The sequence below is a fragment of the Balaenoptera ricei genome, chromosome 16, assembly GCF_028023285.1.
Source record: "Balaenoptera ricei isolate mBalRic1 chromosome 16, mBalRic1.hap2, whole genome shotgun sequence".
Taxonomy (NCBI): Eukaryota; Metazoa; Chordata; class Mammalia; order Artiodactyla; family Balaenopteridae; genus Balaenoptera; species Balaenoptera ricei.
In genome coordinates, this window is record NC_082654.1 from 11,925,399 (window position 1) to 11,942,143 (window position 16,745).

Here is a 16,745-nt window from a genome sequence, read left to right on the forward strand (position 1 = left end):
GCAGATTATAGCCTCATCCACTTCCAGACTTTGGAAATGCAAATACACAGGGGCCTCCAACAGATGCAGCAGGAGTGGAGAGAGGCTCCACCATTCTACAAAGGTTGTTTGAGATTGACTGACTGACCCTGCAAACATTTAGGAAGTAGTTGCCTTTGGGGTTTGCCCTAGTTCTGGGATACAGCAGGGAGCATGATGGGGGACACACACGGCAAATAACAAACAAATAAACGACCCCAGGGGCATGTTATCGTGAATTGGGGTAAGCGAGGTCCCGGGGGGTGTCAGGGAGATCTGTCTGAAGAAGGGACGGGCTGAGATGAGAATGGAGGAATATTTAACTATGCGCAGTAGAGGGATTGGGTGTCTTGGGAAGGGGCAGAGGGGCGCACGCCCTAGATTTGGTCGGGACCAGTGAAGGCCCTGGGAGGTTTTCAACCCTGCAGCAGAATTTACTGGTCACCTGCTGTGGGCCAGGCTCTAGGCCAGGCCCTGGAGGGCTCTGACCTTGGCTGCAGGCAGGGCTGGGCTTCTTCCCTTTAAAAAGCAGCCACGGTGACCAATCGAGCCCAGACGCTTGGGACCCGGAGAAGGGAGGGGACACGCAGAGTGGGGGCTCGTTGGAGGCTGTATCCTGCCAAACCCGAGAACAGGGGCTGGCGTCGGGGGCCAGGACGGCCACTCCCTCAAGGTCGGGGGCAGCCCAGGGACCTCACCCGCTGTCAGAGCCGACCCTCGGCCGTCTCCAGGAGGGCAGCAACCACAGGCTTGTTTCTGCTCACGGTGGGCTCTCTCCAGCACCTACCACAGGGCTGGGCCCCAAGCTGGCGCCCCTGAATGTCCCAGCTCTTCCCACGGCGAGTGCATGGGGCACGGGCAATAAGCCGTGGAAGCAGGACTGCGTTCTCGCTCACAAGGCCTCCCCCACGCAGCATCGTGCCAGGCACACAGCAGGCGCTCAACTAATGTCTGGGGTGCAGAGTCTGAACACAGGCGCAGTCACGCCAGCTGTGATCTTGGCACGTACGTATGTTCGTGCGGCTGCACGTCAGCTTACAGGGAGGGTGCGTGTGTGGGCGCAGGAACGGGTGTGAGCCTAGCTGCTCAAGCCTTCCCGGCACGTGTGTGCGCGATGATGGCGCTTAATTGGTGCACGGCTCGCCCCACACCCACCGACTTGTCTCACGTCCCATTATGGTTGCCGTAGAGCCTGCAACGACGTGATGGGGTGTGGCTGAGAGGGCAGCCTGCAGCCCAGCTCCCGCAGCAGCGCTGGTGGGTGGCAGTGATGGGGGCGGGAGTGGGCGGGGGGGACCTGGGAAGGATTTCCAAACCACCCAGACTGGGTCAGATCCGTGCACATTCCTCTGTCTCCACAGCCTGGAGTGCTACTTGCTTTCAACACCATCTGAAGCAGATGTTCTCTTTGGACTTGGCACCCTGGTATCTTTTCCCTTCACGAGAAGCGTACAAGCGCTGGGTGGCTTGGCTGGGCCTTCAGGCACTGAAGACCTGCCCCGGGTGCCCAGCGCTCAGGTGGAGGCTAGAGGCAGCCCCTTGCCGGGTGAATGTGTGGCAGCCCGAGGGGAGGTGGAGGGGCTTGACGCCCCGGGCCGGGAAGGAGGGAGGGAGGCCGGCGGCCGGAGCACTTACTGCACACAGGCAGAAAAGAGTTCTTTGCAGGGTTTCTGAAGGAGCTTCTCCTCCGTCTGGGAGACCAGGTCCCGGCCAACTTGGGCGATGAAAATTGGGGACTGCAGGGAGGAAGAGGAGAGGAGGCATCAGTGAGGGAGGGGGCAGGGCGCCGGGCGGCCTCGGGGGCCCCTCCTACCCGCACCTGGTCCTGGGCCCCTGCACCATGGTAGGCGGTCTGGTGAGGCGGCTGGGCTGGAAGGTGGTGACCCAGCCGGGACTCAGGGTCAGATTTCGGGCTCTGCCACGGACACCGCGTGTGACCTCGTAAGGCTACGTGGCTCCTCTGAGCCCCGCTCTGCAGAACATGGGTCACGACATCCCCGCGTCCTGGACTGCGGTCAGAACCGAGTGGGAGGTGTGAGCCTCACAGCGTAGGGAGCCCCTCGGAGCTGCCCCGGTCCCTTAGCCACTGGGGTGGGGGGCTGCGTCCCCAGAGGGCAGACGTGAGACGGACCCCTGCCCAGCCTCGAGGCCGTGGGTGAAAGGGTCTGGACTAGGCAAAGGGGCAGGTGGAAGGACGGACGGCTCAGCGGCGAGGGGAGGGTTGTGACACGGGCACGGCCTCGGCATTGGTAGGTCTGCGTGCCACTCCCACATCTGCCGCTGTAGCTCTGGGACCCTGGTCTTGGTACAGCCTGGCTGGCATCAGGAGGATGGTCAGTAATAATTGTTTCTCCAGGAATGAATCAATGAAGCCTTTGGGTCAAGCATTTGGCCCGGATCCTGGCAGGTAGCAGAAAGCGTGCAATACATGTCAGCACTGTCATTTCGTTCTCCTTCCAGTTAAGATGCCTGGCCTGAATATTTCAAGTTTGAAGGGACGGTTCCAAGAGGTTCTGGTCCTACCCAGGAGCAGCAGCCCCCCTGGGAAGGTGCGGAGACAGCCAGAGGCAGCCCGGCCACGCCTTCCCCTGCCCCCGTCATTCACCCTCTGCCGGCTCTTTACTCACCAGGTGGGTCTTTAATAAACTACAGGGATAACAGAGAAAACTGCCGGGAGTGGGCTCCAAAGGACAGGCTGTAGACACATCTTTCTCCCCCAAAGATGCTGAAATCTGAAAGGCTTGCTTTCTCTTCCCAGCTGTCGAACGGTAACTTGGGGGCTGATTAAACCCACTGGGTGGTGTCTGTGGGGGGGGGGGGTTGATCCTGGGGCTGGAGGGGGTGCCCGCAGCAGCCTGGCATGGCCCTGGTGAATGAAATCTCCCCAGTGTTCTGAATGCCCACATTCCTGAGTTCCTTCCTTCGTTCTTTCTCCCCTAGCCTGGCCCTCTCCTCTCTGGTCCTCTCTGCAGGCTTTGCCCTAGCCCCTGCGCGGGGGAGGCCTCAGGTGTGTGTGTTGGGGGCGGCCGCTGTGCCAGTACGTGCCACCTGCACACCCAAACTCAGGCAAAGCCCGTTACACGACCCCGCAGACTCAGAGTGCATCTCCCCAGGGCTGCTGTTGCCAATCCTGGGTGGCGGCACCTTCGCCCCACCTTCCATCCCACTTTGCCCTGGACCATCCCCCCCTCCCCACAGTAAAAACTCAATGAACGAGACAACAGAAGAGCAACAAGTAGAGCGCTGGCTTCTGGAGCAACTGCTGCTCGTTTTGCAGAAAAGATGCTCACTGTTGGGGAGGAAGTCCTGAGCTCTGGTCTGACCTCTGCCCTTGGCCATTTCATGCCTCCATCTCCTCCTCTGTAACAGGAGGGAACAGCTCCAGAGATGCCCTACAGGCCCTTCAAGATTCGACAATTGGGGGTTGGTCATTTTTGCTTCTGAGACTTGGGGAACTTGCTTCGAATCCTGGCAGCTGTCTCTTGGGGATCAATGATTCCAGGCTACTTCAAAGCAATCAAATATCAGGACAAGCCACCGAGGCCATGGGTCAACTGGCTTCAGGAAGAGAGCTGACGGCTGGGGCAGTTTTGGTTTGAAGGGCCCCGTGCCTGGCACAGAATTGGTGCCCGGCGTATATTTGTTAGTGAGCAAGATGAAACACAGTGTGCCAGGGTGTGGCCTTAACCCTGCCGTGAGTCAGCAAAGAGCAGAGACGCTGGGTGGGCGTGCCACGGGGAGAAACAGAACTATTTCTGGGACCTCAGAAAGGCACCCGAGTGGCCACCTGTATGCACTCAGACGCACACTTTGTCATGGAGTTCAGCCAGGGAGGACCCACCCTCACGCGCAGTGGCCCGGCCTGGTGTTGGGCAGATGCACGGGGAGGGGTGCTAAAAGGTGAAGCCAGGGTGGTCCTTGACTTCAAAGCACTTTTTCTCCGGTAAGACATAAATAAGGTCATATCCACACAGAAAAGTTCCTTTGCCTCTCTTGGCTACAGGTGATGTATAAAATGAGCTGGATGGAACTCAATGGCTCTCAAACATTTTTATCAGCAAATTTCTTTTCTCCTCCACCAAATGAAATGTTTCTATAGGCCCAATACTTAAAACCAATGTAAGTAATATAATGGGTAGCAACGGTTTCCTTCTATTGAGGCCAACACATTCTTTCATTCAATCTTCCTTCTGGCTCTGTGAGGTGGATACTATTATGATGTTCATTTCACAGATGAGGAAACTGAGGTTCAGCAAGGTTAAGACATTTGCCCAAGGTCACCCAGCCAACAAGCGGCAGAGAGGGGATTTACACCAGGTTGGGTGGGTCTAGAGTAAGTCTGGTTGGAGGTGGTGGGGTGTCTGGGCCACCTGTGCTCCCGTCACCCACCCCCATCTCCCAGGAGGCCCCTGAGGTGTGACCCTAGCCGTGGGCTGACCTGGCACCAAGACCCTCCAGCAGAGGCAGCTAGAACTTATATAGGAGATTTTGCAGCTCAGGGCAGTGAGCCACTGGGCTCAGAGAGGGGGGGGATCATTGTGGGGCGGCAGGGGTCATCTGGGAAAGCTGCCCAGAGGATGGGGTCAGAGGCAAAGCAGAACGTGGCCTCAGACCACCCACCCCTTCTGGGCCCTCCCATCAGTCAGCCACACTCCTAAGCAGGTGGGAGGGGCTTCCAGGGTCTGGGGGCGGCCCAGCTGTGCATGAAGTCACATCACTCTCATTCCTCGGGGCTGGCTGGCAGGAGGGCTCTGGGGAAGCTGCCCACACTCAAAGCCCTGAGGGGAGTCAACAGCGGGTAATAACGCGTTTGGTTTAATGACCACGGGTTTAAACTCAGTCTTTGGCTCGACATGAAGAGACTAAGTGATTCCAACCAAACCTTCTCTCAAGTGACTCCGGGGAATGACACCTTTGGCAATAAGAAGGGAGTAAGAAGCTGTTGTCTGGTTTAAGTTGGGAACTGAACCGCAAACCTGCCAGGAGGGTGGGCGGAGCCTCTGCTCAAATGGACATTTGCTATTTGCATCAGTGGAATCTGAGGGTATTGGTCCGTCCCCTCCAGTTCAGAGAAGTCAATGGCAAAGGCAGACCCCCAGAGAAGGCTCTCCCCAGTCCACAGGTAAGGTCTGATGCGTCACGTAAGAAAAAGGGCCCTCAGACACTGAGAAGGCTCTGGGGTCCCGGTAACCACAGTCCATCCTCTGTGGCTTGAAGGCAGAAGAATTCCACAGTTTCAGATCTCTTTCCAGGAAGCTAATCCCTTCTGGTCCCAGGAGGCCTGTGAGGCCGGCTGGGGAAGGGAGAGGGGTGTATCCTACAGGCCAGGTGGGCTCTGGCCAGGAATGTCACCCTCGCTGCACTGAAGCCTCAGAAATGCCAGGAGAGCTACGGTGGGCAGCGCTGTAGCTCCTTCTAGCAGGGACTGTCCCTCTGGGAGGAAGCTGAGGGTCAGGCTGGGGAGGAAGGATTGGGGGTCATTCTCCTCCATGTCAAAGATGTTCCCCTAATTTCTAACCAAACAGAAAGGACCTCAAGGCCCTCAGATATTTGCAGGACTGAAAGCAGCCCGGAGAAGGGGTGTTGGTGGAGGTCGCTGGTAAAATTCCCCCTGGGGCGACACTTAATTTCTTTGGTCACCAGGTGGTCTCTTCAAGTAGCTCCAGCCTGCAGGCCCAGACTTTAACACAAGAGTGTGAATTTAGGCACCAAGTTTCCTTTGAAATGTGTGCTGGTGTTGCTTCGTGGAGGACTGGGGACAGGGTTTCTCTGCTGGAGGCCCCACCGGGAACACTTGGCCTCCTGATGGTCCAGGGCAGCTGAAGCCAATGGCTGGTCAACCTCGATGTGACCAGCCTGCCTGGCCCCGCCAAGAAGTCCACTCTGCTGGCAGTCAGGACGAGCCCCAACTGCCCTTAAGGAGGGTTCTACGGCCAACTCCAGGAGAGCTTAAAACAGCAAGACATGCCTCTGGGACACGGCTATGTACGCCCTGGGCCGCTAACCACAGAGCTCTCTCCTCTCCAGCCTGATGAGACGGGACTTGGTTCCCTGAGGAACTGTAGGCTCAGGGCCACCTGTCCTGCCCCTGAAATCACACATGGAGCAAGGGAATAAACCTCCCCCTCCTCTTTGGCTAAGACTCCTCCCCATTTCTTCTCCCTCGAGGCTGGCAGTGGGAACAGACATGGCATTAAAGCTCGGGTGTGCTTTATCCACTCTCTGTGGGTCTGTGCCTCTGGATGAAAGCCCCTGTCACCAGAGGGAAAAGAACGGGCTCCAACCTTCCCTGTGGAATGTGAAATTGACCTTGAATCTGGTACCAGAAGAACTTGGGGCTGCACTTGGATGGGGCCAGGCGGCCAGCAGGCCCAGATGGTAGGACAGACTCAGCACACTTGCCCCTTTGTACCTCCAGCCCCGCTATGGCCCAGACTCACTCTCTGCTGTTCCTGATGCACATGCCACAGGCTCTAGACATCCTGCTGCGTGTTAGCCAGAATGCACATTTCAGGCAGCGAGAGGTGAAGCCTGCATGGGTGCCCTGAGCACACTGAGAAGAGCCCCGTGTGTTGCTTTGAATGTGAATGGGGCAGGCCAGTGACCTGGGTGTAGGGGCCCAGTGGGCTTTGCACCTTCACACCTCCCTAAGCCCTCTCCTCCCTTTTGTCCCCACTCCCCTGTTAAGTTCTCAGTGCCCTCATGCTGCCTCACTGCCTGTGACCCTCAACTTCAACATGTGGCCTAGGCCAGACCTCTCATCCTCTGCTCCATCAACACGGAGACCTCTGCAATATTCAGGCATGGATGGTACTGATGGCCAGTAATGATTCAGCGCACTGGGGTTTCTAAAGAGGAGAGAGTTGGCGGGAGGATTGGGGGTGGGAGGGCGTCTGCTTAGTTAGAAGAGCTAGGACTTGTCCTGAAGCTGCATTTGCATGGCAATGGATTAAGAGGGAGCATGTGATGAGTCTGGGGTGACATACAGGCTAACAGAGATTACCGGGGTGCTTCAGGGACTAAGGCTGGGGAGCAAGGGACGGTGGTGGGGAAGGCATGGGCCTGGTCTGGGCATGAAGCCTCCCGTGGGTGCTTAACTCAGCACTCAACCCAGGCAGCCTGTGCCGATCATCCACCACGCCCAGGCTCTGCCTGCCCCAGAGAACTCCAGCGAGACGGACGGAGCCCCAGAGGCAGGCCGACAGCCCAAGCCCAGCTCGCCCTCCACAGGTCATCCAGCCTGGGCCGGGCCAGCCGTTGGTCCACCAGGTGGCACTATGGAGCCCCTTGCTGCAGACGCCCCACAGAAGACCAGCCTCCCCGGCCTCTAGAGTCGGGAGCGATTGATTACCAAGTGCTGCATCTCAGACCTGAGGAGGGCGGCCTCTGCAACAAGAATTTAGGGGAGAAATGAGAGAGCAGGTTGGGAGGGAGCCCTGGGGAGGGAAGATTGGAACTGGACCTCGAGGGAGATGTGGGAATTACACCAGGGGAGGGGCACCGCGCGGGCAAAGGCCTGGAGGCTGGAGCAAGCAGGGAGCAGTCGGGGCGCTGCTCCGAGTGCGAGTGCGGAGGACTCATCCCGATTAGGTTAAATAAGCGGGGCGGCTGACAGGATCAGGTCTTGCCAGGCTGGTTCTCACTGGCTGCTGAGTCACCAGCCCGACGGTGGCATCGTGAGGGCGAGGGCGGCTGCCTTGCTCTCCCTGGCGCCGCTGCTCCGAGGTGACCAGCAGGATGAAGGGACCTCATTTCCTGCATCGGAGAGAAGCTCCACGTGTCTGAGGACCTTAGTCCCGAAGCATCTCCTGGCTTCCAAGTCCCTTGTTTCAAGATGTCAGAGTGGAAATGGGATCCACTGTATGTGGCCCTGGCAGCGCCCAGGGATAGAGGCACGGTTGGGCCATGAAACAACCCTCCACACCTCCTCAGTAGCCAAGACTCCCGAAGCAAGCGCCTCTGCTGTCGCCCTTGGAGCCTCCTGGAAACACACGTCCTACACTTGCTCAGAGGTTCAGGACCGAGACGGAGCAGGAGGAGGAGGAGAACACAGAGGGCTCTTCTGGGAACACCCCCAGGGCCTCACTGACTCAGCCCACTCCTGGCACCGATGGGCAACCGAGAGAATGGACCCCTCCGAGTCAGTGCTGGCCAGGGTCGAGCCGGACCAACACCGGAGGGGCTCCGTAGCGGGCAGAGTTCGGGGAGTGGATCCGAGCTGCACGGGCTCTAACCAGGTGTCCTGAGCCAGCTCTAGGGAAAGGACACAGCCTTGGCCTCCCTGGCCCCACTCGAAACCAGCTTTTCCCTACTTCACAGACAGGGACAGGCACACACGGCAATCTTAGCCCTAGTATGTCACCCACCCAACCCCTCTCCGTCCCACTGCCCTGGTTTCAAGAATTCTCTTCTGTCGCCTGGACTAGCCAGTAGGCCCCTCACGAATCTCTGCAACCACTTGCTCTTATGTGGACACAACGGCCGCCAAGGGAGTTCTCCGACACCACACAGCGGAAATGATCTCCATGGCCAGAGGACCAAAATCCAGTGCCTTCTCGGCCTTGGTTCCAAATGCCCTTCTCGACCTGCTTCCCCATCATGCCCTCTGCTCGCCAGGGCTCTCACCCCATACTTGTTATTTCCTGGGCGAGCTCCGGTTTTCCAGCTGCTGAGCCTTTGCTACTGGAAGGAGCCCTTTTGGCCCCCTCACGGCACGTTGTCCGAACCCTACCCCCTCTTCAGGACCTGTTTCCAATACAACCTCATCCAAGATGATTCTTTGAGCAGGCAGGGCCTTCCACCCAATCCCACCTCCCAGTGACAATTGTGGTCACCATCTCTACTTCTTGAGCACCTAACATATGTTAAGTCCTAGGAGCTTTACGTGGGGTTATCTTTTTTAATCCTCTCAAAGTAGGTTTTATTATCTCCACCTTATAGATGCAGAAATAGGCCCCGAGAAGTTAAGTAACTTGCCCAAGATCACACAGCGAGCGTGGGAGCAGAGACAGGATTCAAACCCAGGCAATCTGGTCAGAGAGCCTTATCTCTAAGCACCATCAGGTCCTCCAAGAATGCCATAGTCTTTCTCGAATAGTGAAGAGGATGTTACCTTGGCCTTGGAGAGCAAGCCCTCTTTGGAGGCTGGATAATGAGGTGCAGCGGACTCTGAATGTTTTGGCAAGTGCTATTTGTATAGCACTGTCATATGTATCTCACACACACACACACACACACACACACAGGCTAATGTCCAGCTTATGCTTCGCTTCAACATATGAAAACATCCCTCCGAGGAGCTCTGCACTCATTAGTAGCAGTTCCATCAGTGAACAAAAGGTCAGCCCAGGAGACTGTCCGCTCTATCTCCAGACGCAAGCACTTAGGGCTTAATGATGTGTATATTTTCATACGTGGGCAGTTGACATTCCCCATGTAAACTATTTGCAATTTCTCAGTGTGGACAGAGTAGGCTCAGGAAAAGCTGAGCAGGAGAGAGGCAAGACACTCTGGAAGATAGGGGTTCTGGGGGGTCTCCTTCCTTCCAAACAAGGGGCTTCCTGGGGGTTTGCCTGTCCCACCCATACCAGGGTGGAGGCAGCTGTTTCTTGGGGGACCACCCCATTTCTCCTCCAGGACAGGAACCGGGAGGGGCACTCCCACAGTGGTACCCTGGCCGCCCTTTGACCCTTGGTGAGGGGATCTGTGTCAGCTGCGGGAAGCTCTGCACACGGGGCTGCCAAGGCCTGGCCGTGGGCAGGGACAGGGGTGGGAATCGGCCTCCAGCAGGATCCAGGGCCAGAGGCGTCGTGGGACCCTGGGGAGGGGCTGGCTGATAGTCACTGGTCCCTCCATGTGAGTTTTCCTACAAATTCATACGTCTCTCTCTCCCCGGAACAATGCCATAGGTGGGGCTTGTTCCAAGGTCACAAATGTAGACGCTGAGCCTTAGAGAGCTCTTTGAGGGGCAGGAATGTTGTTCATTCCTGTCTCATCAGAACTGAGTGCAGCGCTTGGTGAGCAGCTAGTACTCCGTACATGCCCCTAGACACGATAATTAGTAAACACAGGACCTGAGATTCAAATCCAGGCCTGCCCGGCTCCAAAACCTGTAATCTCTCTACTCTGCTTGGCTGATATGAACTTACAATGTGCCCTGCATGTAGTAGGTGCTCAATATATTTGTTGAACAAATGTGTGTGCACATGCCCATTCATAGCGGAAGTACCTTCATGAGGTCATCTGGTCTACCCCCTGCCTTTGGGACATCTGGGCCAATCAGTTCTTTGGGATTTTCTTAGTTACAACTAGTTGGAGTGCTTGTCTGGGGCAGAAACTGTGGGCTGGAGGCTTGGGGGCAGCTGGGGGAGAACCTGGAGCTGCCTTGGGTAAAGCGTCCTGGTGCCAGGGGTTCCTGAGCCCACGTACAGCCGTGTCTCTCTCATGGTTTCATTTAATCGTATCCCCCACCCCTCCAATATATTCCTCCTTTGTTTGAGCAACTGGGAGTTAAGTATCTGCCACTTGCTGCCAAGAATCCAGACAAATTCACCACCTGTAAACTCAGGAGTTGGGCCAGGTGGCGAGGAGGACCCTCTAAAGGCTTCCCCTCCCCTCGCTTTTCTCTCCCCCCGTTCAAGTTTGCTGGTTCCGAGTTCCGTAAACTAACTCAGCCCAGCCCGCTGGACTCTAGGAACAGGAACTGGGTGAGGAAAGCAGGACGGGCAGGAGGTGGGCAAAGGAGGGTGCTCATTCCAACCCCGAATCCTGGCTTGAAATTAAGCCTGCTTGTACAATCACAACTGGCAGACAAAGGAGAGCATTTACTGAACGGCAGCTTTGAACAGCATTTCCTCACTCCAGGGTTGATTTAAGGTCTGGCTGACAGGAAGAAAAAGCGCCATTCTTCCACCTTTTAATCAAAACCTTCAGTGCCATGTGCAAAAGCCACGGCCACGCAGCCTGGGTCCATCTGGAGTAGCTCGTCTTCCACATCAGCCAGGCAGCAGGCACAATCCACGAGCCCCAGATAAGAACAGAACCAGAGGAAAAAGCAGGGTTTTGTTATCTTGGTCACTGGGGAAAAGTCAATCAGCCAAGCCAAGCGCTCGCGAGCAAAGGGGCTCTGGCCCCTGCTACTCTGGGCCTGATGTTTGTCCCCTGCAGCTCTCGGCCCAAACACCAACTCCTCCCTGAGTGTCCACGTGGTCAGCAAGGCTGCTGGACTGCATGGCCTGAGCACAGTGCCAGATGCAGCCCCCTTGGGCAGAGACACATGCTGGACAGGCAGCTGGTTGCTGGAGGTCCTTGGGGTAGAAGCTGGGAAAACGACAAGTCTCATGGCACCTCTCTCAAGCTCTAAGGAAATGTGATGTTCACCTCTGGCCATCAGGTGGGCAGGGTCTCCAATCAGAAGCAATTCACCCTGAAGCAGAGGAAGCTGAAGCTTTGGGGCCCTTTACTTGCAGTCCTAGGAGCTACAGAGTTTTCTAGGTGATAGAGGAAGCATTTCTGCCCAAGCACTTCCGGTAAATTGAGATCTCAGGTGAAAAGGACGGAATCTCCAAGCCTCCAGTCATTGGTTGTGGTTTCTTTTCTCATTCTCAGGAAATACTTTTGTACCTAATGTTGTGTTCCTTCTTCTTAAAGAGCATACTTCCCATGCTACTTAAGCTTCAGCCCCAACAAAACCTGGATCTTCCCTTGTCTCTGATAGACAGCACTCGGTCTTGAAGGGGCCTTCTCTAGGGGGACATCCAGGGGTCCACCTCCTGCCCGACTGCCACTGTGCACCTTAATCTTTTTGTGATGAACAGTCAAAGACCCAGAGTCCAAGGGGCTCCCGGGGCTCTCTGGGGCTTCTCATGGTAGGAGAAGGTGAGGAAGGCCATTGCCCTGACACTGTGCTGGGAAGCAGCCCGGTGTCCTACGTAAGGCCCACGGTTCCATTATGACGCAGACACACACGGCCACCCTGGTGATCTCCTTAAGTCTTTGGGCAACGATCTCTTACACCAGTTCGGGGGTGACCCTGGGGATAGCGGGTTACTCTGCCAGGCCAGGAAGACATCGCAGGGCACGGAGCTGCCTTTGTGAGCAGACCCAGAGGTGGTGCCACTGCTGTGACCAGTCAGAAAGCAAGGAGCCCGCTGCTTCTCCCGCTGGGGTCCGAGCTGATTCAGTCTGTCAGCTACAACAGGGTCCCTGAGTGTCCATTCTGTGCCCAGGTCATGAGCTCCACCCCAATGACCTCATAAACCGACTCACTTGGCCAGTGGCAGGAGTTCAAGGCTGGTCGGGACTGAGGGTGGCGGAGTGTGGAGCTGCCTTTCAGCGAGCTCAGAGCGGTGGCCTCATGGCTGAGGTGAGGTCTGATCAAGGCTCAGAGGACGAAGGGCGTTTGGCTAGGCAATGAGGAGGACCCTCCAGGTATCTGTACCCTGGGAAGTATTCTGAGAAGGCCAGGGCTCTGAAAGAATCAACTTTATCCTATGGCAAAATCGACACTTGTCTGGACAAATTTAAGATGGCAGAGAGCAGGTTCACAGAGACCATCAACTGCGTGAGGGGCCACGGGGCCAGGCGGTCTTCTGAGCAAGGCTGCTCTACAGGGGGTTCCAGCCCTTTCCGAGGGTGCCCCTGCTGACTGGGCCACCCCAGGTCACAGGGTATCACATTCCCTGGGTCAGCAAAGTGGAGAAACACAGCCCTTGAGACATAGCCTCAACCCTCCAAGAAGGGAAAAGCAGATAGGGACTGAAAGGGTCTTGTCCCTTACTTCCTTTGCTGTTCAAGTGGCTTCGCAGAAATCAGGATGAAGGATTTTTAGGGGTCAGGAAGTGAGAGAGAACATTTTTAAACACTAGCAGAATTTAGCCAGAGGCCCTGAGAGCTGGGCAACTTGAATGAGAAAGAAAGGAAAACATACAAGTGGCCCTGACCCAGACCATGACTTTTTACGTCAAAAGCAAAAAAGGATAATTAACAAAACGAAATCTGCCTGGACGTGGAGTGAGAGGCCAGCCGGGCTCTGTCAACTTGATAATCTCCGGTCAAGACCTGTGGGCCCAGAGTGTGCGATGGGAGAAGACTTGCTGTTTACACAGGCGGTCCTGGCTCTCAGGACCCAGAGAAGCGGGGTTTTTCCTGGCGAGCGGTTTGAATTCGGCCACCTCTGCTCTGGGTCAGGGCGGCCTCGTGCAGGTAATTCACGGGTAGAACTTGGGTCCTAAGGGGCTGAGGTGCAGAAACGCTCACGGCCGGGAGTGTCTCTCGTTCCTTGTGCATGAGAGGTGAGGGCACAGCAAGCCGACTCTCCACCTTCCAGAACACCCTCCGGGTCCACAGCCTCCAGACCGGCTTCAATTTGAAGCTGTGTTGGAAATACCTTGGCCCGGGAAGATTTTTCTGCAGTCAAGATTTCATTCCACGCGGCTTGGGAATGAAGGAGGGGCAGGAATCTCCTAAGATCCAGGGAATTCGACTGAAATCCCCATGATGTCATTTCTCTGCCCAAGGCCCACGGTCAGGGAGGGCCTGTCAGGCCACACGGATTCGGCCGAGCACAGGCACCGCAGAGACCAGCATCGCTGCCTACCCAGGGCAAGGCTGAGGGGAGGTTGTCCTCAGGAAGCCTGTGGCTGGTTTCTCTGTCTCCAGACACTCTAAAAAGAGGAATTCTGGTCAGGAAACACTACACACACACACACACAGGAATGGGGGTCAGAGGTAGCGCCGGCTCCACTGGCATCAAAGGAACATCCAACTTCCCGACCTGGAAGGTCACAAGAAAGGAAGAGGGACCCCGATGGGCATGCTCTGGCCTGCTGTGTGGAGCCCTGGCTGGCAGCCTCAAGGATGTTGAGAGGGGCCCAAAGGCAACAGGCAAAGAGGATGTGTTTTCCAGGAAAGGTTGGGGGAGAGAAATAAATGTATCTATTTGAAGGACAATTACAGTCTTTAAAAATGTTGTGCAGGGAGATTGTGACATGAGAAAAAGCTAATGACACAGCGCAAAGGTTCGGAGCCAGAAGGTGGACCCGGCGCAGGAGGGATCAGCCAGTGTGCACATCCTCCAATCCACCTGCCCTCCCGGACTTGCTACTTTGTGCAGCAGCTGGGAAGCTGATTCGGGGGGATTTTGTCTTTGGTTAACCTCTGAGAAGACGACACAGTGGAAAAGAAAGATCCCAGGTTCTAGAACCGGACAGACCGGGGTTATATCTCATCATCACCTTTTTTCTGTTGTTGTTCTTTTTCTTTTATTGTGGTAAAATAGACATAACAGAAAAATTGCCATTTTAACCACTTGTAAGCGGACGATTCCACAGCATTAATTACATTCATAATGTTGACTATCACCACCATCTTTTTCCACATTTTTTCCATCATCCCAAACAGAAACTCTATACCCATTAAGCAATAACTCCCCATCCCTCCCTCCAACGAGTCCCTGGTAAGCTCTAATTTACTTTCTGTCTCAATGAATTTGCCTATTCTAGACATTTCATATAAGTGGAATCACACAGTATGTGGCCTTTTATGTCTGGCTTCTTTCACTTAGTATAATGTTTTCAAGATTCATTCATGCCGTAGCATGTGTCAAGACTTATTCCTATTTATGGCTGAATAATATTCCACTGTGTGGATACACCACATTTTGCTTATCCAGTCATCCGTCAATGGACAATTGAGTTGTTTCTACTTTTCGGCTATTGTGAATAATGCTGCTATGGATATTTGTATACAAGTTATCTGTGTCAGTCCCTGTTTTCAATTCTCCCAGCTTTCATTCTTATTAGCTAAAGGCCTCTACCCAAGGTAGAACAGGGACAAATGTGTCTACTACAAATGAATGTCATGAAGACAGGATGTGATAAAGATGTAAAGCACACAGCATACAGTAGGTGCTAAAATAATGTCACTTTGCCCCACCTCCCCCTTTAACACCCACCCTTAGTAAAGGAGTGTGAGAGGGTTAGATTCAGTGATGCCCTCAAGGGCATCTCCATTTAAAAAGTGTGGATACTTAAATGGTGGAACTTTCGGCACCAGCAGCCTTCTCTGCTTTGTTGGCACACTACAAATGTCTCAGCAGTTAGACAAGTACTGACGCAAAGAATAATAGCCTCAGGGGAATTCAGGCCCAGTTGCAGGCCAACCAGGGTGGGAGGTGGTAAATGAAGTCAGGAAGCATTCCTTTTCGTGCCTTTGCGCCGTACTTGCAGCACAGGGGTGTGGAAAGCCCAGTGAGGAATGTTCCATTCTCCTCCTCCAGCTGTATGACCCTTCAGGGGTCCAGCTCCTCTTTGAGCCTCAGTTCCCTCATCTAGGAAATGAGGAGTTTGGCTTAGCCCAGTAGTTTTAAAACTGGGTTCCAAGGAGCCACAAGTGTTCTTCTCAAAGCCAGGGCCCAGGACGGGGAAGGGAGCAAAAGGGGGCCCTGCCCTAGGCTGGTCAACCACAGCAGATCCGCGTGTCTTTGCATCTGGAAATCTACAGCTAAAACTGCATGCAAAGCCTTGGACCGGGTGGCCCCTGAGATCCCCTGGGTGCTGTAGCCTACTCTAGGTGGTGTCCTCTTTCCCCTTGGGATGAACTAGAGGAACAGTCCCTGAGGGTGGGCCATGGAGTCATCTCCCAATGTACCAGGATTGCTGGCTCAAGCAGCAGGGGCACTCCACGGGGAACCATGTAGTGCTGGGTGCTGGGGCAAACTTGAAATGACCCAGGAGCCCTGCTGCTCTCCAAACAGCACTGGTTTGCCAGTCTCCAAAGGACTGGTCATGAACAGTCCTTCAATCAAGAAGAGATGTGAAAAAAAAAAAAAAAAGAAGAGATGTGAGTGGAGCTCAAGGCAGGGAGCCAGGTTAGGTTATCTTAGGAGAGCAGGATGGGGAAGGGTCAAGAGCACAGACTCCGAAGTCTCAGCTTCCTCCATCCCAGCTGTGTGACCTTGAGCAAGTTACTTAACCTCTCTGTGTCTTCACCTCCTCATCTTTAAAATGGAGATAATAATCTATGGGGTAGATATGAGGATTAAGTGAGCTATTTAAAGCCCTGAGAACAGTGTTTGGCACACAGTAAGAGCTGTTCCCAGGAAGTTCCTTTCTCAAGTTTTCTTTTCAACCCTCTTCCAGCCTTGAGGCTTCTTGCAGTGCTGTGGCAGAAAGTGGGAAAACCTGGGGTGCATGCCCCACAGGTCCTTCCAGCTGGACCCTTCCAGCCAGACCCTGCCCAGGAGGGGTTCAAGCAAAGGTGGATTCTGAGCTCACCAGATTCACTGACAGCAGGATGGAGATGCCGTTCGGGCTGCAGGGAGGCAGACAAGAGCCAGGTGATCTTAGCAGAGAGGAACAGCTGGCTCTGGGGCCAGAAGCAGGGAGCTCAAACCCCTGGAGGGCAGGCCGGGCACGTGGAAGGGAGGCATTTACCCGAGCCACCCGTATTCCATGGCCTTGGGTCCCTGGAGACCAAGTGTTGGTTAGATGGCTAGATAGATGCTAAGCTAGCTCCTCAAGGCCCCAGATCCCAGGAAGGGAGATCCAGGAGCGAGCCTCAGCCTTAGTGCCCTTTGCTTTAGGTCATGCTGTCTCTTCCAACAACAAGCCAGCATTTCTAAAATGCATCATAGCTGGGAAGTAGACAGCCCAGCATTTTCCAAAGATGATGAAGTGGTCTTAGCCTCGAGGTACAGGGACACAATTAAATAATACTGAATCACTCAG

The 16,745-nt window shown here is 55.0% G+C and overlaps 1 protein-coding gene across 2 annotated transcripts in view; it reads right to left on the bottom strand.

The window, feature by feature from the left end:
• GRK5 (G protein-coupled receptor kinase 5) overlaps nt 1-16,745 on the bottom strand; it is a 216,236-nt gene that overhangs the window by 23,628 nt on the left and 175,863 nt on the right. For both annotated transcript variants that reach the window (XM_059900610.1, XM_059900611.1), the window contains one exon: nt 1,654-1,754. In XM_059900610.1, coding sequence (XP_059756593.1) covers nt 1,654-1,754 — 101 coding nt within the window. The remainder of the gene's footprint in view (nt 1-1,653; nt 1,755-16,745) is intronic.